Consider the following 25,918-nt stretch of genomic DNA (forward strand, 5'->3'; position numbering starts at 1 on the left):
AGTTCAATTTCTGTTTCACATAAAAAGGTGAAACAAACAAACAAACAAAACTGACACAAAGCTCTTCCCTAGGGAAGAACTAAAGCAACATTTATCAGCTAGGTGTCAGGTTCTCCGAGGAGGGCTGCCCTTCATTTCACAGGCTGGGGCTTCCCTTGCCATCTTTCCTATGTCTTCACTCCTGGGCGGCCCCGGGCCCCTGCAGGCATCTGAAGAAGCAGAAGTGTGCCTCTGAGAGGCGGCTGGCCACACAGGTGTGGTAAATGCAGACAGATGGGATCCTCCCAGCAGGGACACTTTGGGACCATCCCACTCTCCACTAGATTGCAGGCCATGGGGTCACTATGAATAGTGGTTATGAAGATTTGGAGACCAGGAACATAGTACTACATGGTAGGCAGCTTGGGCACTCTTCGTGCCCAAGTGAGTGAGGGAAAGAAACAAAGCCAACTCATCAGACCAGTCCTGTCAGACACAGATCAAATAGATGATGATTCTACTGAGTCTAAAAAGATATTAGTGGTTCAGATTTTGGCAGCTGTTTTGAGCTGGGATCATCAACCACGAAAAGTTTTTTGTTTTTTTTAAACTGTGGAAAGTTTTAAAGGACATGTTGGCTGTCTCAGGTAGATCTTCCTTGGCAGAGACAGGGAAGTACATAGGTCAAGGCAAACCATTCTAGACAAGCAGAATAACCGTAGCCAACATAAGATGATGTTCATAAACCAGCAATGGTTTCTTAACCAAAGCTCAAAGAACAACATGATGTCAGGGGCAGAGCTATGGAAAGTACTGGGCTCTGCGAACTACAGCTATGGCTGCAAATCGGTGGGCAGAGGACAGCAGTACATGAAAGCACCATGTGCAAGGACTCTCTTGCATGCACATACACACATACCAGTGTACGCTGCACCGGTGTCAAAAACAAAGGACAATGGGACTTTGGTCACTCCTAGGTCACAGAGCCATCACATATGGAAATTGCATTGCTCTAGAAAAGGAAAGACAGGCAGATGCAGCATTGATAGAGTATCTGGCATATAAAAGGATGAATTATTTGTGAACCTCACACCTGGACAAATGCAACAACCTCCCAGCTGTGATTCTTCTCCTTAATCAACAAACATCTGACTGTTTTCCCATATACCAGGAACTATTGTAGGTGCTAGATACTAAGACTGATGACAACTGGTCCCTGCCCTCATGAAGCTTACAATTTTGGAAACTAGGTGTACTGACAATACACAGGCATACATGTTATGATCTATAGGCTGACAATAGTGTCACCTTCCACTCAATTTTTAGATACTAGGGCTCTGTCTTATTTCCCCCTTTGCCCAATACTCTGCTCTGTAATCTGCCTGATAACTCCATTCCTCCAAGATTGTCCTTGTCTCTGCCAACCCTCCCAGGAACTCTACATGTTCAAAGACTTTACGGACTCCCAACTACATGCCTGCTAGCATCTCTCTATTTACCTCCTCCCAGATTCTCCAACTCCATCTTTCTGCCCTGCTCACCTACCTGGATATCCATTTCTCTTGCTATTCTTCCCTGACCCCACACTCTCCAGATGCTTGTGCTCTGAGATCTGAGCTCCCCAAACTTCTTAAATGGAAGAAGGAAACCAAGTTCATAATCAGAAGACTGCTTGGAGGGCTGGAAATTGGTGGCCTTTTAAAGGTTGAGGTCATTGAGGGGCCCATCCTCATGGTCAAGCTGCTCTGCTTGGCCCCAAGTAGTCAACTGGGTACTCTCTTTCTGGACAGTTCTGGAGAAACAGACAAAATGTTTTATGCTTTTGCTTCAGTGGTTCTAGGCTCCACCTTTTTACTTCTTTCCACAATTCATTAGGTTCTAGCTTTCTTTTACTTTCAATCATGCTTTGGCTAGATTCGCTCTTCATTTTAACCTCTCGTTCTTAATTTGTTCTTATTTGATCTAATAATTCTGCAGAGGACCAACATTACCTACTAGTGTAGATTTTACTGGTTATTAAGTGAGAAAGAGAGAGAGGGAAAGAGTAACAGAGAGAGAGAGATTTCACCCCTAAAATATCTCATCCCTGTGGCCCCATCATACAGACGATAGTGGCAGGAGGTGCATTTTGCTCTTCACAGGCTGGAGACATTTCTGATTGTCATGACTGAGGGAGTGCTTCTGGCTTCTAGTTGGTAGAGGCCAGGGATACTGTTAAACACCCTACAATGCACAGGACAGTCCCACAACAAAACAATTATCCAGCCCCAAATGTCAGCAGTGCTGAGGCTAAGACACGCTGGATCACAGTATTTTCACAAGGCCCAGGACGATGACAGAGCTGCTTCTCACTTGGGCGGAGGTTCCTCTCAACTCTCTGAAGTTATCAGTAACACCCCTGATGATTTGGCTGACTCTAATCGTGGAGCTTCTGCTTGCGGCCTTTTACACACTCCCACCTAAAGTCAAAGTCATTGCTCACTAAACACACTGAAAACTAGTTATCCTTAACCACATGTGTAGGGACGCAGCTGGCCCATATGACTGGTAGACCAGCCCTCATTGTGCACACATGAAGGCTTTACTTGCTTGAGAGTTGTTGCAAAACGCGTGGTGTTGGCTGTGCTGAGAGACAGAAGAAACGGCAGGAAGGGACGTGGAAGTAAAAATCCTACATGGAGTGAAATTCCACTAGGCTTACGAGGACTTAAACGTTTTGTGAGTGAAAGAGAATGCAAACAAATAGATTCTACTTTAGATGTGACGCATGCCAGCTTTGTCTAGGAGTCTCCTTCCTTCCCTCCTTTCCATTATAAGAAGCTATAGACAAAAAAAGAAGGAAGACAGGAAAGAGCTTGGAAATGGGCAGGTCACCTGGTCAGCACGAGAGCTGACCCTGACAGTCTCTGAGGTGGTGTTATGAAAATGACCGGAGAGAAAACCAGGACGTGCTGCCAAATGGGATCAGATTTGCCTTTTTCCTTTTCTTTAGTCACAGAACTGCAAGACATGACAAACTGATAACGACTGTCTTATGATGGAGCGGGGGTTACGTTCTAGGATAGGGTGGAGGGGAGTGCAGGGAGGTAGAGACTCTTATGCAGAACCCCTCCCACACACAAAAGAATACATTTTTAAAGCCTGACTCTTCTGACTTCTAGTGTTAATGGTCTCCTCATTTCTCATTTAACCAAAAAGAAAAATTTGAGAATTTGAAATGACCTCTGGGCATGTGGATCTTGCAGGGCGATACTGAATGCTGGCCAGAGGGCTCATTTTGACTGTTAGGAAATAGCAACGGAGGTTCTGAGCCTAGGAGAGATTGTTAAACACATGATCTGAGCTAGAGAAATAAGTTGACAGGAAACGAATAAGAGAAAGGAAATGTTGCAAATGGATAACAGAAGAAAAACTGGGTATGAATCTATCATTTATGGGCAAGTACCAACTTATGAACTGATTATGTTCCGGAAAGTTCATCTGACTACTGGAAGCAACAACAGCACAAGTAGAGTGGAGGGAAATAGTACTTCATCAATTGCTGGATAGGACCCTCAAAAATTCACAATCCAATGCTTTCATTTTAAGAAGGAAAAACTTGGTTCAGAAAAGTTGATCATCATGCCTAGGATACTCTGAGATTTAGAAACAGAGGTTGGTCTTGGGATTCCCCAGGCAGTCCACTAACCATGCTGTGTTGTCTATAAGCAGGAAGGCAGTAAAAATAATGATGGTGAGGAGCACAGGGGAAGTGAAGGTGGTAGGGAAGGAACACTCTAGAAACAAAGGACGGGAAGGGCACTGCCTGGTCTGGGTCCCATTCCCCTACAGGAGACAGTTTGAGTGCACATTGAATGGGTGCTTCCTACACGGGGGCTCTGGTCCCTGCTGTTGCCCCAAAGATGTGGAATACGAGGAGAGAAATGACTAAGATGGAGTCTGCAACTTCTTTTCAAAATGTCAGCATTCTTCAGAACTCACTGCTATTTTCTCAGCCCCCTGGAATTCATTAATTTATTCATCAACTATTTACTGGACCCCATTTTGTACTGTCCCAGGCCATGCAGCTATGGCAGTAAGACAGATAAAGTCCTTTTCCTCTGGTGGATGCTTTCTAGTGAGACAGACAAAAAGCAAGCAAATAAATATGATAATGTCCGCTCATGTTAAGTGCTGTGAAGAAAATAATACAGGGTAATACGACAGTGACCAGAGGATCCAGGAAAAGCCTCTTTGAGGAGGTGACATTTGGGCTGTGACCTAAAAGGCAAGAGCCAGCTTTGCAAAGAGCTAGGGATTGAGACATCTGGGCAGAGAGCACCGCCCACACAAAGGCCGCAGTGCACGATCCAGCGATCAAGTGTGGCAAGTTCAAGGAACACACAGAAAGCCAGTGTGGCTGTCACTCGGTGAGCAAGAAGGGGCATACTAAATGAGTTCACCAGGGGTGAGCCCGCCCTCTCAGATTGATGCATGTGTTCATTTAACAAATATTTATTAAGCACCTACTATGTGCAGGACATGGCTAAGGATATATACATGGAACTGAGAAACCCCTAGCTCAAAGATTCTGTCCCCAGGGAAGAAGTTAAGAGTTGAGTAAGGGTGACAGAATCTTCAAAACAATTCTGCTACAGGTTAGAAAGTGTTCCACTCCAGACAGAATCACAACGCAGACACTATCAGGGTGCTTAGCAAGGCTAGGGGCTTTCCAGAAGCAACTGTATCAACACATCCATGCACCAACACAGCCAGTTTACAATCTGAAGAAGGGGACACATGGACGTCCAAAACTACGGCACAAGGCCTGAGATCCGGCCATCTGCTCCCCCAGGGCAGGGAGGTTAGGTCATCCCAGAGATGAGTCACCGAGCCCACCTTTCCCCACTGAGTGAGCCTTCTCGGTCTTCGTGGGTGGGGCAGGGCCACAGGAATCCCCCCACGCGGCCTAAATCTGTCGCACTCAGAAAACCCGGGCAGGGGAGCCACGAAGACCGAGGCTCCGATTAGCACCTGATTCACCGCGGCAAGCAGCGTAGGGCGGCGACTGCTGGGAACAGGCCCCCTGAGTCGCCCCAGGGGAAAAGGCTTGCGGGAGTTTCGGTGACCCCGATCCCGGGGGAGCTGCCCGGTGACACGCAGCCGCCGGGTAGAGGCGGTGCCTGCGCGACCCCCCCTCGCCCCGCCCGCCGTCCACTCGTCTGGCCCTCCGTCTGTCCGACCGCCCGCGGGAACGCGCGCGGCGGCACCGCGGGCGGCGCGTGCGCTCTGGCCCTGGGTCCTAGACTCGCGGCCGCCCCCGAGCCCGGCCGCCGGGAGCCCTGTCCGCGCGGGGCGTGGCGGGCGCGGCGCCGGGAGCCCGACTACAAGTCCCAGGGAGCCGGCCGGGGAGGGGCGCGCTGGGCGCGGACGGGCAAAGCGAGACCATTTCCAGGCCCGGGTGCCGGTGCCCCTGCCCTGCGCGGGCTGGGCAGTCCGGGGCGGACGGGCCGAGAGCCCTGCCGTCCGTGCCGGATCCCTGCCGCAAACCGAGTGGCCTGGGCGTCCCTGATCCCTGTTGTGGTCGTTGTTTATTCTACGAGCACGAAATTCCTCCCCGCCCGCCCCTCCCTCCTCTGCTGTAACATGCCTTAGTGAGGCCGCGCCCGCACTGCCCTGGGTGCTAGAGTTCGCGGGCAGCCGCCATGGGGAATGGGATGAACAAGGTAACGTGTCTTTCTTTCCCTTGCGCTGTTTTTGCTTCCGCTTTGCAGCCTCCCCTCAGGCGGGGATTTGCTGGGCAGGAAAGCCCGTCCTCGCTCCCCCACCTGTCACCAGTGTCCAGTGCCACCGCCACTCCAACGTGGTGCGCTTCCCGTGGCGGGAAGGGGAGCGGGAGAGGGGCGGCGTGTCGGGCCTGATCGTCACGTCTGTGTTTTTGAGGTGCCCCCCCCAGACCCCCTGCCGGCTTCCGGGTGAGCAGTCCCCACGCCTGCTCCGCCAGCCCTGCGCCCTGCGGCTGAGAACAAGCCGTGCCCTTTAAAAGCGTTGACACTGGTTCTGCCTAGACCCCAGCTGAGCTCAGAGGTTGTGGTTTCTTTTTCTCCCCTCCCCTTCCCTCCCAAACTCGGCTGTTGAAACATCACCACCCACATCATTAGTAAACTGGAGTAGATAAGTCTATCTTCTATTCTGTAATTTCCTCTTTCTCCCCAGATTTTTTTCGTGTGCACAGATAAGTTTTTCTTGTGAACAGAAAAGTTGACAGAGGCCCAAGTGCTGAGGTGTTTTTAAATACCTGGGGCGGTGGAGGGGGACGACTAGATTCAGAGCTGAGTTATCCTGGGTTATGTGGCTTTGGCGACAAGGGCAGCCTGCTGGCTGGCTGGCTGCTTGTGCTGATTATGCCTTCTAGAAAATCCGTCTTGCTCTCTTTGTCTCTGTTCTGGCCCCCACCCACTACTCCCCGGTTTCCTAGACCCCCCTTCCTAGACTGTGGGATAGTCTGTGTCTTTCCTGGCAATGGAAGGTAGCAGACTCCAGCTCTTGCAGGGGAGAGCTGTGTGGGGTGTACTCGTGTCCACCACAAGATTACGGATTTTGTGATCTGGTGCTGCTGGTTTCAAGGAAAGACTTAAAACTTTTAGAAATCGCTCAGTAAAGACAAGTAGCTCTTCCCGAGGCTTTGAAGTGGTCCTGGATCAGAGGTCCGTTTCTGGTGTTCTGTTTCTTTGCCTCCAGTGTGTTCCACTCACTCACATCCCCACAAACATTCAGCTTTCCTATTTAGTGGATGGAACGATGTGGCTTGCTTTCTTTTTTGCTTTGTCTCAGCACCGGGGTCAGCAGTGGTTTGGTTCTTTCAGCTGGAGTGTTAGAGTGGGGAGGTTAGGAGCCAGGGTGGGGAGGGAAAAGTGTGGTGAGGTAATCCTGTGTACCTGCTTAACTCTTTTCACCTGCCCACATCGCCTTTATTGGTTCCTGGAGACCCAGTTTCTGAAGGAACTATTGTGTGCTTTGGGCCTGCATATCTGAGGTTTTTTGGTAACAAGAATTGTATTGGTTGTGGGGGGGGGGCAGTGATCAAGTTTGGAAACAGATTATTTCTCTCTTGGATAAATACTAGATTATATCCCCATTAGCACTGGAATCCATCAGCACCATGAGCCATCTGCTTTTTAAACGAAAACAACAATAAAGGTGCTTTCACAAGTTTGTGGGCTCTGCTTGCCTTCCCATTCATTATGGTCATACCTCACCTGTCCTTTGGTTCTTCCTACCTGAGTTTTTCCGCCTGAGTCGTTCACTCTTTACCTCTTTCAGCATTTAATTTGTAGTGTTTTTATATTATAATTCGAGTAACATATTTAGGAATACAAATGATTGCCTAAGCGTTCAAAATTAATTTCAGGCTTTTCAGCAAAAACAGTCATATCCATGTCATGATTTTTACCTTTCAAAGAAAGTAATACATTTCTTGATGATGTTATTATTATAACCATCTTGTATTGTGAATAGAGCCACTATTTCCAGTGTAGAGATGGAGAAACATACGTACAGACAGATTTAGAGACGTCATTAATTCAACACTGTTGATTGTGCACTTAGTTAGCCAGGTACTGGGCTAGTTGAGGAGGGAGGAGGAGAGGACAGTGGTAAATGACATGGGCAGAGGGCCTTCACGTAATCTCCAGTATAGACCAGCGACTGCCCAATAGAAATATAATGTGAGCCACATATGTAATTTAAAATTTTCTAGTAGCCACATTAAAACAGTAAAAAGAAACAGGTGAAATTAATTTTAATTATTTTATTTAACTGAAATATATTAAGAATATTGTCATTTCAACATGTAACCAATATATAAAAATATTCATAGAATGGTTTACATTTTTTGTACTAAGTGTTCGAAGTCTGGTGTGTATTTTATACTTAAATCACATCTCCTTTGGGATTAGTCACATTTTAAGTACTCAGTAGCCGCTGTGGCTAATGGCTAGTGTGTTGCACAACACTGGTTGTGTGTGTGAGGGAGAGAAAGCAAACACGAGCTGGGGAAAGTGGAGGCTCCGGAGGGTAGGATGGGCAATGTCAGGAGAGGGGAGTGGCAGTGGTGAGCACAATCTGGAAGAGGCATTCAGTCTAGGCCCAGGTTCTGCTGGCGTAAAGATGTTTAAGCTGAGATCAGAAGGAATTGCTTAAAGGTATAAAGTTAGTTAGTGCCAGGCAGATTGCTAGAAGCCAGAAATGAAAACCCTTGACTAGAATTTGTTCATGTATTACTGTGTGACTTGGAACTAGGCTTTGTATTTTCCCTATCTGTGGGGGGAAAAAAAAAAGTGGTAGATTTGCACAGTCAGTGGGATTATTATGAGGTGCTATCCATAGAAATGCTTTTCTAAGAACATTTATGGATAAAATGTACAATGCCGTTGGAACTAAAAAGATTCTTTGCAGTGTGTGTGCACTGAGGTTACTGGGAGGAGATTTCTTCCCTTGGCGAAAGAAAACTTATGAACTAAACAATGCAGATTCCACTCTGAGCGCTTTGAATGTAGCAGTTTTTATTTATATCTCACGTCCTCATGGAGGATCGTCTCATCACTATGTCCCAGTCTCCTGTGTGGCAGAACATCATGCCCATCTCAGGTGTGCACAGAATGTTACACAGAGGGTAAGAGGGAAAGAGGCTTCTGTCTTCTGGCCAATGGAAGATGATGAGGAAATAGAGAAAGAACAGAGCAGTTGTGTTCTATTATTTTTTGAGCTGCATATCATGTGCCTGCAATTTGTGAAATCTAAGTCTCACTGTAGCCCTAGGAGGTCAGTCTGTCTTATCTTCTTTGTACAGATTGGGAAATGGAGACTTGGAGAGGTCAAGTAGCATGACTAAGGTCCAGTGCCAGGAAGTGGCAGAACTGGGTTTGGAACAGACCAGATAGTAGAAGTCTTTCCTTTGAGCTAGGATGCTGGTTCATCCCAAGTGAATTCTGAAGATGCTGAAAAAGCTCCCCAGAGTTCCAAATTAGTTGCAGAATAGGAAAAACCACCTCCTTTCTTCCTTCATATTTGACATTGATAAAGAGGAGGAGGGAAAGGCAGGCAACCTAAAACCCTCTTTTCATTGTTTTTTTGCAGTTCCTAAGTAGATCCTCTGAACTGGCCAAAATTACAATCGGGAATGAGCTTATGGTGTGCCAGGGCCTGTGCTGAGACTTGACCACTAGAGTAACTCATCTGATCCTCACCACAGCCCTGTGGTTGTGAAGTCGGTGCTGTTATTTTCATCCTTGTCTTACAGATGAGGTGCACAGAGGTTAAGACCTGCCCCAAGTCACCCAGCTGCTGAGGGCCAGAGCCTGGACTCACAGCCAGGTGGTCTGGCTCGTAGCCACGACCCAGGGCCTCACTGCTGGTAAATGTCTCTGTAGGATTAGGGTTAAACTCAACAGGCTGTTGCATGCAAATGTCATGTTTCTGTGGAGACTTTGAAAACTCCTGGTTGACTCAAAGTTCTCTCAAGGGTCTGAACCTCAAAATCTTTTGGGGGGAGGGCCTATAAAGAAAACTCCTCATTGTCAGCTTATAAATCTTAAGTCCTAAGTCCTACAATACCTCATGAAAAACAAAAATCTAGCCTCTCTAGCCAAGCATTATGACAGAGAAATCTGCCCTAAGTACTTCTCCATATGCATATTTTTACCTTAACCTGAAGTTATGACCTAAAAGTGAGCTGCAGCATTGCCATTCTAGGGCAGGATGTGAGGACCCTCTGGCTCTGACATTTTTCCCCCCACTGACTGCCGGGGTTGGTTCAGTTCATCCAGCACCCGGCTGCCCAGTCTGGTGGCGTTTTCCTCACTGCTCTGTGTCTCCTTCAAGAGCATCCTGCCTGGTGGAAATGGATGCTGTCCCAGCATTTCGTGGGAACTTGCTCGTGGTAATGGGAGGCAAACACTTCAATTGGTACATCACTTTTCCGTGAGAAGCCCACTGTTGTGAAAGAAAGAGGGATAGGGCCATGAGAAAGCCTGATTTAGGGTGTCTCTAGCACTCTGCTGCTTCATGGGTGTGATCTTGAACAATCACCTAGAGTTTCTGAGCTTCAGTTTCTGTATCTCCCTCGGTCGTGGGGATCGTGGTTAGGTTATCTAGTCTCTTGATTCGCTCTAAAATGAGTATAATGATACCTCCCCCGGTTACTACCCAGATTCTTGAGAGAAGCAAATGAGAATTTATTGGAAGATATCTTTTCAAACTGTAAAGTGCAAATGTGCACTGCTTGAGTGTCCTTGGATTTGTCCCCTCAATGGTTACAGTGATGACCTCTGCCTTGGATATGGCTGACGCTGTTTTAGGATGGCTCTTTTCTCCATAGAAAGAAAAGGGACTGTAGTTGAGAAAGGAGGATAGGGTAAAGGGCAAGGGGAATATGCCCTCCCCAGCATAGGCCAGGGTTCCTCAACCTCTGCACTGTTGACATTTGGGTCTGGTCATTCTTTGTTGTGGGGCTGTCCTTGCATTGTAGGGGGTTTAGCAATAGCCTAGGCTTCACCCACTAGATGCCAGTAGCACCTCCCCCCATTGTGACAACCAAAAATGTCTCCAGGCATTGCCAGATGTCCCTTGGAGGGCAAAATCATCCCGCATTGAGAACCACTGGCCTAGGGTTCTCCACTCAAAATCTCCTGAGGCCTGTGTGATGTGGAACTGGATGACTATCAGAAGACAGACTAGGGCCTAAAAGGCTGAGAAGCACTGTTTTAGTGATAAGAGGCTGGATGGTCAGACATCCTCAAGCTGTTAGATGCTGCAGTGTGTACATGGGAGCACCTGACTTGGCTGCCTTCATAATTCATTCATCTGTCCGTTCGCCCGTTCATCAAATAATGTTATTGAAAACCTGCTGTTGTCAAGGCAGTGAGCTAGATCCTTGTGCTGGATCCAAGAAGACCCTGCCGCCTAGAGGGTCCCAGGCAGCTTACAGAGGTGTCCCCTGCAGGAAGTGAGCACGCTGTGAGCGGCACAGCTGTAAAACCGCGGCTGTGGGGCTGATGCACAGAAGGCTCCATGCTGGTGGTCTGTCTTCTCTCCTCTACACCATCCCCTGAATATTTTCTCGTCTCAACATTGTAGTTTTATTTCATATTGAAGGAACAGATGCTTAAGGCAATGTTCTAAGTGCATACAAGAGTATTCTCAGATTCTTCCTTTTATAAATGCAAGCAGATTAAGTCCATGGCCAAATGGCATCAAAAAAGTCTGTGACATTTAACCCTTCAGGGAATCCACCAAAATTCTCCCTCTCAACCCTGGCTTTGACACCCAGAAAGTCCTTTCTGACCTAGGAAGAATTAAGTTCCCCCACCCCCATCACTACCTTGTACTGCTCCTTGGATCAGGAATTTGATCTCTTACATCTGTTTGGGTGGTGGTCTTAGATTCCATGGCATCCTGAAACACTAAGAGAAATGTTTAAAAAATAAACTCAAAATATTTTCTGCCTTAGAAGCAGTATTCTTTTGTGCTTAAGTGCTTTTTTGTGGCTGAGCATTTGAGTTTATGCATTTCTGTGTGGCCAGTGTTAGTGTAGTGTGAGTATGAAGGATATTGATCAAGAGGAGCCAGCAACCATGGAGAATCTTGAGCCTGATCTCCAAGTATTTCTGCAGAAGGAGTTGACCTTCATTATCTATCCCCAGGCAGTCTTTTAACAGAAAACCAGAATCTTTTTGACCAGCAGAGTGCCAGAGATGATCTTCCTTTGTGGTGTGTGCTGTTTTGTCACCGTTTATCAGTGATTATCTCTTTACGTGCCAGATTCTCCAGCGGGCTTTTGGGACACAGCAGGGAACCAGACAGACACACCTCCTGCTTCAAGGTCAATTAAAAAAGTAAGCAAATAAATAATTTTAGGTGCTGATAAGTATGATGAAGAAAATAAAACAGGATAAAGTGATAGAGGTTGTCAGGGAGCTTGGTGGTCAGGAAGACCTCCCTTGGAGCTGTCACCTTATGGAAGACCCAAATGACAAGGAGCCACCAGGTGAACAACCGGAGAGCACCATCCTCGGTAGAGGGAAAGAACAGTTGTTTTCAAGGCCCAAGGATGATTAGGCCCAATTCTGTACTGACTCTTTTAGAGTTATAGAGCATTCCCACGTTGCATTTACAAACTTTCTTCCTTGATTTAATCCTGACTTCCTCCCAGGTGGTAAGGATTTCACGCCTGGTTGGTCTTGCTCTGGCTTGAGCTCAGACTCTCTGTGAATCAGCCACTGTCTTCCAGGTGAGCACTCTGCTCTTCCCTAGTCTGGAAAATTATTTTATTTCCTTTCATTTTCTCTTTCTCTGTACTTCAGGATTACCAGCAGCAATAATATGGGGGAAGTCAACGGGTCAAATTTTTTGAGTTTTAAGTTTTAATTTTGAAACTGACTGGAATAGAAGTTTAAATGTTCATGGGCTTTTTATTCTTCTTGAAAACAAAAATGTAATTTCTCTCTCTGCCAATGGCCGGTCCTCCAGCCTTCCTTCATGTTGTTTTGTAATTCTGTAAAGAAGAAACTACAGAAACTGGGATTGAGCAATCTGCTTTCTATTTCCAGCCCATGAAATGCTAGCTTACTCTCCTGATCTGGAAAATGGAGTTAAAAGTTTACTGACACAACTCTGTCCTCTTTTTATATTACTGAAAAATATTTTAAATGCATACAAAATGGAGATTTTTAGTGATTTATATAATTTTTAGTGAGTTGGCTCCTTGATGTAGTAAGCTTAGCCCTCTGTCTCTGCCAGCACTCTTCCCCAGTGTCCCCTTGGGGCCCAGTGCACTGGCCTGGTGCCACTGACCCCTCTGGAAACCTGCCCAGGGTAGAAAGGGGCGGGGTTTGATCCTTAGGCTTCACTCACCATAGTTTTCACATCTCTCCTCCTTGCTTCGCCTCCTCCCGCCCTATTCACATTGTCTTCTTGTTCATTTGTGCATTGAAGAAACGTTTACTTGAGTACCTACCAATCAAAGGAGAGCCATTCACATTTAAAGAAAACATAGTCACAAATATGATGCAAGCAGCAGATAGAGGTCATAAACTGGATATCCGTGGGCCATAGTCAGCCTGCAGAACTGTTTTATTTGTCATAACATTTAAGGGTTTTTTTTTTTTTAATCTAGTCGACAGTATTTGAAAATTGGGCCATTTCCCATAGAACCTGGATGCTGGAATTGGGGGTCCTGGCCTGCATCTCTGTGTCGTCACCTCCTCAGATGTGGGGAAGATTGAGAAAGACGCTAGGCACGGGGTGGAGGCTGAAGGCAGAGCAACCTCCATCCTTGAAGGTCTCACTTGCTGAGGTGTCGACTTTGGGTTTCATGGTGATAGCTACTTGGAGCCCTAAGATTTTAATCTGAAGAGCCACCTGATCAACTTGGCACCTTGGAGGCAGGTTGAGGAATCCTTTGGAGGGACAAGTCCGGCGGTAGGGAGATCTCTAGGAGGCTGTTGCAAAAATCAGAGGGGAGGTGCTAAGAAGCTGAACAGAGGTACTGCACTAACCTTCCAAGAGGAGCAGACAAATTGGGCAGCTGTTGAGGAGTAGAAGTAAGTGCCAGATGAGGCACAAGTGGAATCCGGAGGTGGGAAGACTCTCCTGTCAGAGTGATCTCTGACTGGATCTGGTAGTGCCACTGGGGCTGCTGTTGCAGGGGGGTAGGACTTTGCTAGTCTATAACTTGCTTGAAGGTGTGTGCAACTCATTTGCATTTGTGCATTTTTTCTGAGTTGAAAGGCCTACATCAGGGTCCATGGTTGTAAGCAACAGAATCCAAATGTGGCTGCTTTAGGTAGAATAGGTCAGATTGCTGGAAAGGCTGGAGAACCAAATTCAGGCTACGCTGCGAGGAGCAGATCCTAGAACTGGTCTGGTGAGAGCATTTCTGAGGCTGCCCCAAGATACTGCTGCTGCTGCCAGCGGGCCCCGGATGTGCCACTAGCCCCTGCTGCTGGAGAGAAGATGCTGCGGGTTATCTCTGGATTCTAGTCTAGAGAAACTGTGGAGACATGTTGCACTTAGGTCCCATGTCGATGCTATAGCAGCAAAGGCACATGAAAGTGGTATCTGGCGTTTGCAGTTTCTGTGATAAGAGCTGGGCTCTGCTTCCCACCAAGACCCCAAGGTGAGCAGTGGGGATTCCAAACACAGGAAAGGGCTTCAGAGGCTAGGAAACCAATAAAATAAAATAGTTGTCCATCACAGGGTTTATGATTTTTGAGCATACCCAAGGGATGAGGTACCCCAAACAGTAAGAACCTCTTCTCTGTTTAGAGAGAATATTGGAAGCAAAGAAAGGTGATATTGCAAGGTGGGACCAGTAAGGGGTATTGGGAAAATGAGGGTTACCCGGCTTACCTGGAGATTGAAGAGAAGTGGGGGAAGTCCTTCAGAGATAGGAAGCCATGTTGAAATTTTCAGTTGCATTTCGGTTTTGGCCTTCATTTTCTTGGGAAAGGTTTTCCCACTGAACATTTTGATCTACAAAATGACCCAGTGAGAATATGACTTTAGAAAATTAATTTGATGGGACACAGAAGTAAGTTCAGTGGCTACTACTCTAACCCTGTGTGAACTGGGCTTGATGGGACTTCATGACTCACTGGACAGAGGAGGGGCACTAGGGACGAGGGAGCGAGGTGCCCTGCGGGGAGTGAGCTCCAGGTTTTTCATTCTGGTTGACGGGGAGAAGGTGACACCATCGGGGAATTGATAATGGGAGTGGAAGATAATGGTCTGTTTTAGAGAGTGGAGCACAGGGAGTGGGAGCCAGACTGGAGTTGAGTTCCAAAGGGTGGATTTAGAAATAAAAAAATCATGATTCTAGAGCAGTAGAGCACAAAGGTGATCTAATCTCATGCCTTTGTTTTATTTTATTTAAAAAATATGAGATGTATTAGTTTATGTTTCGTAGAGAAGGGAGTAGAAATACAAAGAAGAAAAGCAAAAATGGGCACGTAATCTTTTCCCCAAGTAACCCCACTTGACTTTAAGAAAAAAGTAAACTGAAGTAATGTATGCATACGATTAGAACATTCAAACCATGTGGAAAAGTGCAAATTGAAATACAAAAATGGTCCTCCCCAGACCTCCCTGGCCCCCAGTCCCCTTCACAGAGGTGAGCACGATGATGAAGCCATCGTACTGCACACACGGCTTTACCTTTCCTTTCCTTTCACATGACTTTTCCAATATACAGTAAATAAAAATACATAGAAAGATATACTTCCTTCTAACAGCCCCACACGTCTTAAACATCTTAGTGGCACTTAACCTGGCACCCTGGAAACTTTCAATGGCTGCCAATGTCCGCTGTGCAGGACCAACACCCTTCACCACTGTCTCTACCTCCCTCACTCTCTCCACTAGAGACTGACCTTCTTTCTCGAGACCTGTCCTTTGCTCTCTCTTGGCCCACTCCTCTTGGACTTCAGTTCCCCTGAGTGTCACTGCCTCCTAGAAGTCCTTGAGGATCCCAGAGTGGTCAAGTCACCTCCTCCTTCCCTAGACGAGAAGCTCCGCAAAGGAAATAGGGCATTGACAGGGCCGTGTCTGTCTTGGTCACACCTGTATCCTGCCTGCACAGCATGGTGCCCACATCTGACAGGAACTCAGTAAACCGTTCATCCACTGTAATACATTCTGTCACGTTGGGCAAACAAACGTGCTCATATTGTAGTCCATTTTAACTGTCAGCTATATGAATCGGGAGCCATTTGTGGTCAACGCTATAAAAGCAAAATTACTCTGACACTTAGTAAAAATGGGAAGGAAGACTGCTCAAGACTATTGCAATAGGGGAGAGAGACTATTGCAAGTGAGAAATTGAACTCAATTCCCAGTACAACAGGGGCAGGTGGGGATTTGTAGCCAATGGGCAGGGTGAGGAAGTGGATGGAAAATTGCTAAGAAAAACTTGATTACATATCAAGGGTGGAGGAAGAGGAGCTTCATTGGATGTCAAGAATGAGAGGATTCTTTGCTAAATTTGGCAGGCCAAGGGCGAGGCCTGGTCGAGAAGAGCGCTTGAGGGAGCCTGACTAGAGCTTAGTCTAGGAGGACGTCCTGGCCGCCATCAGCCCAAAGGGCCACGTGCTGATTGCGCCCCATGGTATCTAATGTCACATCCTCATGAAGACAGGAGAGACCCTGGAGAATGGGCGATTGCACGTGTACATGGGCAAGAGCTGCCAGAGAACATCAGTTTGATCCATCTCCACGATGAACTTACATTGTTCTTATGTTTCAGAACAGGAATGATGAAGTATCTACTCTACCCTTCCTCCCAGGAGAATCCCAAAGACTGATTACGTTTCAAGAAAGACCTGTCAAGTGTTTTTGTTCCTTGGCAGTGAATGCTGGCGTTTTCCTCTGAAATTCTGTTTCACATCTTCCTGGTTACAGAGCTCACCCAGCCAGCCTCCGTGCTGTGACCTCCGTCACAGACATAGCTGACCTCTCAGTCCCATGGGGCACTCTCCAAGCTCATTTTGCCTCCCTGGGTAGGAGTCAGCCAAGGGGATTGCACACACTGTGCCCAAGTCATTTCTGGGTTTGCCTGTTGTCTGGAGTCATTATTAATAGCCCCTCTCCGCACCCTCATGTGTGTCCCAGTTTGATCGATGTGTCCTGTGGTCCCTCAGCTTGGCCCTCCCCCCAGCACAGAGGCTAACCCTGGACCTAGTACTGTGTCCCTGCAGGCTCTCCTGATGTTGCCACGATAGATTTCCCCAGCGGTGACTTGCACACACCCGTCAGTTTTTAGCAAGGCAGCTGGTTGTCAGGATGATGCTTGAAGAAATGCACGTGCGTGAAGGACATGACTGCATGCTTCTTTCCGCTTTCTTAGTGGGAGTGGACAGCTGAGAGGGGTGCAGGGTGGTGGTGCTGAACGGAGTGTGTTGCTGGGGATCTGCAGTGAAGTGTTAGCGGGGCCAGCCTGCTGTGTGCACTTGGAAATTGTATCAGGTGGTGTGGCTTCCAAGGCAGTGTCCATGTCTGGATTTCAGAGTTTCCAGACCAAGTATTGGCAGTACAGGATTTTGCTTCGTACTTTGCAAAGTGGGGGGTGTTTGTGAAAAATACAGTCCCCAGTTCCCATATCAGATCTACTGAATCATTCTATATGGCAGCTGGGGCTGGGGGCTTGTCTAAAAACCTGAATTTTTAACAGATTCTGCTGATTCTGATGGATAGTCTGGTTTGAGGACCACTGCCTCAGAAGAGATAGACATTTTGGCTTGTTTAGACAGTTCATTCATTCATTTAGCAATTCCTTACTGAATGGTAATCATGGGCCATGCCCTGGGCCAGGAGCTGGGTATGCAACAGTGAGCAACAGGATGTGTTTGCTGCCCAAAGAGTTTTCCAGACCAGCAGAGGGGACTGACCTTCACCTCGTAATGCCTCTGTGACAGCATCACTACAGGGGGAGTACAGAGGACTGTGGATGCTGAAGCAGGGGCCTACCCCAGACTCGGGGCTGAGGGCAGGCCTCCCTAGGGTGTGAGTCAGAGCTGGGACCTGAAGGATGAGGAAAGCAGGGTAGAGCTGCCTGACAGTGGGAACACCATTGCAGAGGCCTCAGACAGTGGGCAGGGAGATGGTTGCTGGAGCTGTGAGAGAAGCCAGGGATGTGTAGAGTGTAGGGGGTGGGTAGGGTGTAGGGGACATGGAGGGTGTAGTGAGAAGAGGAGGAGCTGTGGGGGAAAGGGTAGGTAGGAGGAATAACGGGGATGCTGGAGGTGCTTAGGTTTAGGGCTGGACTCAGAATGCCGAGGAGCCCTGAGGGGCTCAGAGTGAGGGAGGAGACGTGGAGCCATGAGGACCTGTGGGGGATCCTAGTCTTTAAAGTTCTGTGAGCTGATGAGCACCAAAATGCAGCCATCGCAGGCTATTTGAGCAAGCTTCCTAGTGGCCATGGGCAAGCCAGGGCCCTGGAGACAAAGATCCCTGGTCGTCCGTGCTGTCCATCTAGGGAGGTGCTAGGAAGTGGCTGTGGTGGGCAACAGGCCTGGGCTGTGCTCTGACCGCTGTGGTGAGGGCCCAGCCTCTGTGTGCGTAATACTGTCAGCTTCTGGTCCGGAACGCTCATTCTGGTCTGTGTCTCTCCACTAGATCCTGCCTGGCCTGTACATCGGCAACTTCAAAGGTGAGTTCTGTTTTTTTTATTATTGTGGTAAAATATACATAATACAAAATATGCGTTTTTAACCATTTTTAAGTGTACAGTTCAGTGGCATTAAGTACATTCACATTGCTGTGCAACCATCACCACCATCCATCTCAACAACTTTCTCATCTTCCCCAAATGAAACTCTGTACCCATTAAACCCTACTCCCCCTCCCCCTCCCCCAACCCCTGGAAAGCACCATTCTACCTTCTATCTCTATGAGTTTCACTATTCTAGAGATCTCATATAAGTGGAATCATATAGTATTTGTCATTTTGTGTCTGGCTTTTTTCACTGATCATAATGTCCTCAGGATTCTTCCATGTTGTAGCATGTGTCTAAATTCCCTTCCTTTTTAAGGCTGAATACTATTCCATTTTATGTATATACCACATTTTGTATATCCATTCATCTGTTGATGGACATTTGGGTTGCTTCCACCAAAGGTGAGTTCACTTTTTAAAAGATCAGCTTTAGGCTTCTCGTGCATGATTGAGTCAAAGTGTAGACTTAGTTTATACAAAGTGTGGTCTGGACGTGGCCACTTTTGCCCAGGACCCTTGCTGGGCCCTCATCCCTGTGCTGCGACCCCTCAGCCAGTGGCTGACAGAGTGGTATGGGGCCCGGCAGGTTCCAACGTGACCTCTGGTCTTTGTCTTAATTCTGCATGCTTGCTGGAACATTATTATAAAAGAAGGTAGCTAAAAGGCAAGGCACATTTAGCAGTCATGTAACTTATTTATAATCTTTTACCACTTTTGTTTTCTAATTATTGTTAAAAAATTTTCAGAAACCTATTTTTTTAAATCAACTGGGAAAAATACGTGCAATCTCATCTCTGGCAAATTATTCTCATCTTGTATTGACTTTTCTTCTTCTACATTTCTCTGTGGCTTGTTCAATATTTATTGATTTGCTGTCAGTTATTGATTTTTTTGTTTTTAGCTCATCTGTCTCAAAATGCTCTGTAATCACAGCTGTGAGTAGAAGCCCACAGAGCGAAGCGCCTGGTGGAGAACAGGCTCTTGTTGATTTCCAGGGAGGAACTGGGTCCCCATCACCATGTCCCTACGTGACATTTCAAGTGTGAAAACACTGGTTCCTTAGCGTTGGAGATAGGGTGTACTTAGTGGGAGGGAATGGACTTAGGAAACTTGCAGAAACAAGTCTGCCCGTGTCCAGTTGGAGAGACCAAACCTCGTCATAAGCATCTGAAGCTCCTCCCTCCCCAAACAAGCCAGAACACACCCCTGCCTATTTCCTAGTTGTTGCTTAAATTTGTGAGTTCAGGTTCAAATTGATTGTAAAAACAATCTGTGTGATTTTTCTGCATAATGTTTATTTCCTCTTCTTCCCCCGTAGACTCCTAGTGCTGCTAACTGGCTTCAAAGAGAACTGAGCATAGGGAGCTGACAGCTGCTAATTGCTACCAGAATACGTTAAAAATAGTACTAGAGTTCCTGAATTAGTAAGCTTTGTAGTTCTGAAAAAGCAGCAAGCGCTCTGTGGTAGGCAGGCAAGTGGTGCTGGAATATAGTAAGGAGCAAATATCTTGACGGGTTGTTTAGTGAGTTATTATTAACTGCTTTCATGGGAAGAGGGGAATGTCTTTGTGTTTGAAAGCAGAGTTTAGGATAAATTCTTAAAAGTAGAATTGCTAGGTGAAAGTGTTTGCAAATTAAAAATTGTAATACATGTCAACCAAATTCAGTACCACTGCCAACAGTATTAAGAGTGTTATCCATACTCATAGAAGGTTACTTTCTTTTAGAAGGACATGTGTGTCCAACTTCAAGGAAACATTCAAAACTCTTTGTGTACTGGAGTCTCTACCTCTTGTCAACATTCAGTGATGGAGGACTCCCCCACAGTCCCTGGACTGCTTCTCTGGGTCTCCCCATGAGAAAGCTCGCCAGCGGCCACACCGCCCGTGTTCAGGCAGGAGGTTCTGCTGTTGCCTTCAATTACTCTGACACTCATATGCGGTTGTGTTTTACTCATTAATTCACCAACATTTATTAACCACTTAACGGGTAAGGCATGTCTAAACCATGGGAATGATAGTCCACGGAATCATAATGCTGCGAGGAAGCCTTACGTCCGTCGAGTTGCCTGTGAATTAATCTTTCATCCCACAGACTCGTTGCAGATGCCCGACGTGCAGGGCATCTGATGTGGACGTACATCCTGGTCCTCAGTGGTTCAGACTCATTTTCTTTTCTTTTTAAATTACAAATAACACATGCCTACTATAACATAACAACCCATCTGGAAATGTATAAAGAAAAATTAATGGAAACATTTTTTTTGACTTTCTAAGAGATCTTTATTTTTTACAGAATGTGGATCAGGACTGCTACCCAGGCCTTGGTTCTAGTTGCCGTGTTCTCCTCACTCCGCTCATTGAATGGTCTCCTGTCCCATCTCCTTCCTTCCCTCCACTCCCTGCCCTGCCTTCCTTCCAGTGGGATCCTTTACATGTCACTCTGCAACTTTCTTTTTTTCCTTTTAAGTTTGCAATGAATCACAAACGGTTTTCCAACACCTGGTGATTTTTCCACCTAGAGAAAAACCCACAAACACACCCAACTTCTCGAGCCCAGTCTTTGATGGAGCTTCTTAGCTGAGGTGCCTGTAACTGGCAGGTGGCTCTGCCCAGATGCCAGGGGGGAAGGGAGGGTGGAAACTCAAAGAGCAGCCCCTCCCTAGGCCGAGAGGGTGGGGTTAGCTGCTTCCTCACAACTTGGCACATGCAAAAGTGGATGTGAGCGGACAGAGGAAGCCCGTGTTGTTTGAAGGTACCCACAAAAATCTAGAAAAGTGGGAGACATGCTCAGGCCCGGTGTGTGCTGGGGATGTACACAGAGACATGTTTGAGGGCTCAGAGCTTTTGTTCTGTGTCTGCCGGTGAGAAGGGCCATGGTCTCAGTGGTGGTTCCCTGGTTGTTCAGACGAGGCTGAGCTGTTGGCCTGCTGTCAGCCTAGCCCACAAGAGCATCAGGTGGTGCAGGGAGAGCTGGAGTCAGCTGTCTTGGAAGTAAGCGTGTATTTGGAAACATTCAGAGGTGACTGAGATTGAGGCCCATAACACAGCCTAGGGACTTACTCTGGTCCTGATGATGATGGTGATGATGGCGGCAACAGTAACATCACTACGCGCCAGGCAGCACTGTTCTTGGCGTTTCATACCATTTAGTACTTCCAGCAACCCTTTGAGGTTTCACTCTTAACATTTTCCCACTTTACACATGAGAAAAGTGAAGCACAGAAACACTCACCCAAGGTCAGCTCCAAAAATGTCAGAGCCAGGGTTGTAAAGAAGGGAACAGGTAGGAAATGCCCCATTTGGGCCCCCAGCCCGAGCTGGGAATGTATCCACTTAAAAGTTGAACCCATTAACAGCTAATTTATAACTCCAGCAGTTATTATAATGTATGATAATTTATAACTCTAGAGGTCTTTACCTTCATTTTGCAGTGAGAAGTATAACTGCAAAGAAGTTGGAATCCCTTGCCCATCTCTCGTAGATTCTCACCCTGGGAGGTGAAAGTTGTTTGGGAAGTGACTGAACATGGCTTGGGGTTCAGGGTCAGGGCAGAGGGAACTGGGTCCCTTTGAAACAAAGACCTTCCTTCTCCCCTTCTCTCCCCTCTCATCCTGCATGGCCGTGCTCTTGAGTCCGCACAGCAGTGCAGCAGATGCTCTGAGTATTGGAACAGCGTTACCAAAGAAGTTCTTTTCACTGAATGTCTGTTTTTCTATGGTGCTTGTGGTGATGGTGTTAATTTCTAATGTTTTTTCCAATATAGTTTCGTTAATTTTTTTCAGAAGCAATTCTGCTTGATTTTGCTGGACTAGCTTATTTCCCGTGGCCACTCTGGCATTTCCCACATCTCAGGACTGGTGACCCCTGTTCATCTTCTGTATCAATACAAGATCTAGAGCACTAATTCCCCTTCCTAAGGAAGCACATGGCTGTCACTTTGCCGGTTGAGGACAGCATTGTTCAGGAACCCATCTGCTACCCCAGTGAGGTCTTACCAGTGGTGGGTGGGCTCTTCCTCTGAGCCAGGCAGGGAACGTGCAACAGCAAAGGAGATGGATTGGTCAGGCGTTTCTGTTTCAGTGCTTCTACTGTGTGAAGGTGACATTTGCTTCCTCAGAAGGCCACGTGAGGCCTGGGGTGGGGGGAAAACAGAGGCAGGCGACAAGAGTAGGCAGGAGTCGAGGGACCAGGGGAGATGATGGCAGACAGAAGAAAAGAACATGGTTAGCTGTTTTTCCCAAAGAGGAGTTGACTGTTCATTTTACCTATTAATGCAATTTATATTGAATTTTGTGAACAGTATTTTTTAAATTTTGTTTTTCCTGATATAGTAATGTGGGCTTATCAAGCTAAAATAAAATAAAAACTTTAAAAGTCCAAACATGATAGAAATATGTTAAAGAGAGTAAAAACCTCCCCAAACCCCACATCCTGAGATAACCATGGTCAGTGTTATGTCCCTCTAGATTTTTTTTCCATGTGAATTTTCACCTGTAATCTTCCCATTGGTTTTTTCTTTTTGTCTGAGGAAGATGCACCCTGAGCTAACATCTGCTGCCAATCTTCCCCTTTTTGTATGTGGGCCGCTGCCACGGCGTGGCCTCACCAGGTGGTGTAGGTCCACTCCCAGGAACCGAACCTGGGCCACCAAAGTGGAATGTGCCGAACTTAACCACTAGGCCACCTCCATTGGTTTTATTGATACTGAGTTTTTGCATTTTTTATTGGAAATGGCTCTGAGTTATTTTCTGACTTAGAAATGGAGTTAACATGCCTCAGTGGTAGAGGGGCACTCTTGGCACCAGGTCAAAGGTCATTCCCAAGAGGCCCACAGGTCTCCATGTGTACAGTGCACACAGCCTTCTGGGATTCTTTTGCAAGTGCAGGTTCTGATCCTTCAGGTATGTAGTGGCCCTGGGAGTCTGCATTTCCAGCACACTCCCAGGTGATGCCATGCTGCTGCTTGGCTGACTCCAGTTTGAGCAGCAAAGGACTAAATTCTGCCCCTACGATTTTGTGTTCAGGGAGAGCTGGTGTGAAATTTCCAGGCTGGTGCATATGCACATGAGCTGATGACCCCGCGGCTCTTACAGCTGCATTCACAACTCGTTACCAGAGTGCCAATGGTTGTAGGCAGCCATCCAAAACCATCAATAATTTCTAGTTTTGAAGAATAAAAGGTCCAATGTCATCATCCAGTAGCATTGATTAAGCATTTAATGCACACAAATAGGTGGACAGAACTTGTGCTCATGGGAAAGGGTCATCCCAAAGTGGTGTATCAGTGTCTACAGCGCTGTGATCAAATAGAAAGGAGCACAGAGCAAAAGGAGCATTTTCCAACAGTTACTTCCATTTTCTTTGGAGTCCAACAGTCAGTTGTCTCATTTGTGGTATCAAGTGGTCTTCTGTATTCAAAAATGTATAATTTTATTCCCAAACCACTTTTTTGTTGTTTATCTTAATCTGTTAAGATAATAAATATAATCTGTATATTTAAAAATTATATTTATGGGGTGATGAAAATCTTCTAAAGTTAGATTGTGATGATGGTTAAAGAACTCTAAATATACTAAAAACCATTGAATTGTACAATTTAAAAGGGTGAATTTTATGATATGTGAATTATCTCAATAAAGCTGTTTAAAAAAAATATGTTGAAACAAGTATTGATCTTTACAATTCACATCCTGGGCAGAATCAGAATCTGGAAGGTCCTGTACTAGACCGTCATGAGCCTGCTGCGGGAGCTCCCCACGACTCTGCCTCTGCCGAGGCTGCTGCCCCACCTTGTCTGGGCTCTCCCGTGAGCACCAAAGCTCCAGCTTTGTCTTGTTGCCCTACTTGTCTAAAACATACACACCGGGGGTGATTGGAAAATCGCATGTTGGTGAGAATGTGGAGGCTGGCTGGCTATGGGATCCTAAATGATTCTAGTTCCTGCGTAATTCAGAGCTCGCTGACACAGCAACTTGTGATAGCTGTGCAGGGGGCAGGGGGGAGGTGAGGGGGAGGTTAGAATTGAGTCCCCAGGTATGTAATGTAGATGGCTGCTGTGCACACCTAAATTTGAAGCTTGAGATGGTGGGAGCAATAAAGAGGTCTTAAAATAAAACCAATGTTTTTGTATTAACTTTTAAAGATCTTTTTCTGACTTTAAAAGTGGTGCACGCTTATTGCAGAGTATTTAGAACAGTGTTTCTTAGTTTCTGCTCCATCATTGAGGCTTATTAGAAATGCAGATTCCTCAGCCCTGCCGTAGACCTTAAACTAAATTGGAGCCCAGGAATCTGCCTTTTTAACAAGTCCCCTGGTAAGTTTATGGGCATGTTAAACTTTTAGAACCACCTGTGTCAAATACACACAAAAAAAACTATAAAAAAGAAGAAAAATTAAAAACACTTGTAATTCCATTTCTTCAGGATTATCGCTGTTGGGGCTAATTCCTTATAGCTTTTTCCCTCTGTGTGTGTGTTTGTCCTATGTGTTTTTGCAGATTGAGTTTATATTGTATTTATAGTTTGGTACCTGCTGTTACTCCCGCTTACCATTGTGTCCTGAGCATTTTCCCCTATCATTAATATTCCCCAGACACATGATAATTAAACACTTGACTTTTGGTTTATTTTACCCTGTGTCATTTTACAAAGCTTGTCCCAGGCCAGGACAGGGACACAGGGGAGCTGACCATCTTGTTTCTTGCAGGACGTCCTGTTTTGTAGATTAGCAGAAGAGTTCCAACTTACGGGGATTCATTCAGTCTTTCTTCCACACGTAGGAGCATTGGAAGGGAATATGATTTTGGTGTCTTCTTAGTTTCATTTGCAGATAATTTAATAGTCAACTGATAACTACAGACAATTTTGTTTGGAATTTCTAGAAAATGTTTCATTTTTACTTTTGCCCTAAAATGGATATAGATGTTATAAACCACAGTCTTGTCTGCATCTGGACCCATCCCTGCTTTTGACATCAGAGTAAAATTGTCTCTGGCAGGTTTCTATTTCTTGTATAGTAAATGGGTCGTTCGTATTTAGTTTTATCTTAGATTACTAATCGTTAAGATTAGTAATTTTTAAAAATATTTTAAACATCTTTATTGTTTGTTTCATTGTAAGTGTCTACAATTTCACAAATGTCAACTGCAAAATCACCTCATAAATTCACTTCCTTTAAACAGCAACAATCATGATTACCGTGTTTATTAATCTGGACATCTTTCAAGTTTTAGATGACCACTTTGTATAAAAAGATGGGCCAATCAGTTTATTTCTTTTTAGAAAATAATGCCTGTGTGGTTGTGACGTGTGTGTTTTTCTGTTTTAGGGTGGGGTGTTATGTATTTAGCAGATAACTAGTTGTAGATACATGAAAGCAATAGCCCTAAATTCCCTAGATCTATATTATTCTGGGTATGATCAATTATGAAGTTTCGAGAAAGAAATATGCAAGTCATTTTGTGTTTTTTCCTGGCTAAACTTTAGAATTCACTTACAGAGAATATTAAAATGTTCGTTCTCTTTCTTCTATGACAGATGCCAGAGATACAGAGCAATTGAGCAAGAACAAGGTGACACATATTCTGTCTGTCCACGATAGTGCCAGGCCTATGTTGGAGGTAAGGGAGCTGTGCACGTGTGTCTTCATCTGTGTTCCTTGGGAGTGCATAGGACAGTAATGAAGGCAACCG

At 46.0% G+C, this 25,918-nt stretch overlaps 1 protein-coding gene across 4 annotated transcripts in view; it reads left to right on the plus strand.

The window, feature by feature from the left end:
* The first annotated feature begins 5,310 nt into the window (after positions 1 to 5,310).
* DUSP22 (dual specificity phosphatase 22) overlaps positions 5,311 to 25,918 on the plus strand; it is a 57,074-nt gene continuing 36,466 nt past the window's right edge. The window contains exons 1-3 of one of the 4 annotated variants that reach the window (XM_087437901.1): positions 5,311 to 5,684; positions 18,127 to 18,160; positions 25,764 to 25,846. In XM_087437901.1, coding sequence (XP_087294027.1) covers positions 5,664 to 5,684; positions 18,127 to 18,160; positions 25,764 to 25,846 — 138 coding nt within the window. In that variant the 5' untranslated portion in view covers positions 5,311 to 5,663. The remainder of the gene's footprint in view (positions 5,685 to 18,126; positions 18,161 to 25,763; positions 25,847 to 25,918) is intronic. The other 3 variants (XM_087437902.1, XM_004419186.3, XM_014788128.2) reach the window with 3 other exon arrangements.

The sequence above is a fragment of the Ceratotherium simum genome, chromosome 13 (genome assembly GCF_057802395.1).
Source record: "Ceratotherium simum simum isolate JZ-2026a chromosome 13, ASM5780239v1, whole genome shotgun sequence".
Taxonomy (NCBI): Eukaryota; Metazoa; Chordata; class Mammalia; order Perissodactyla; family Rhinocerotidae; genus Ceratotherium; species Ceratotherium simum.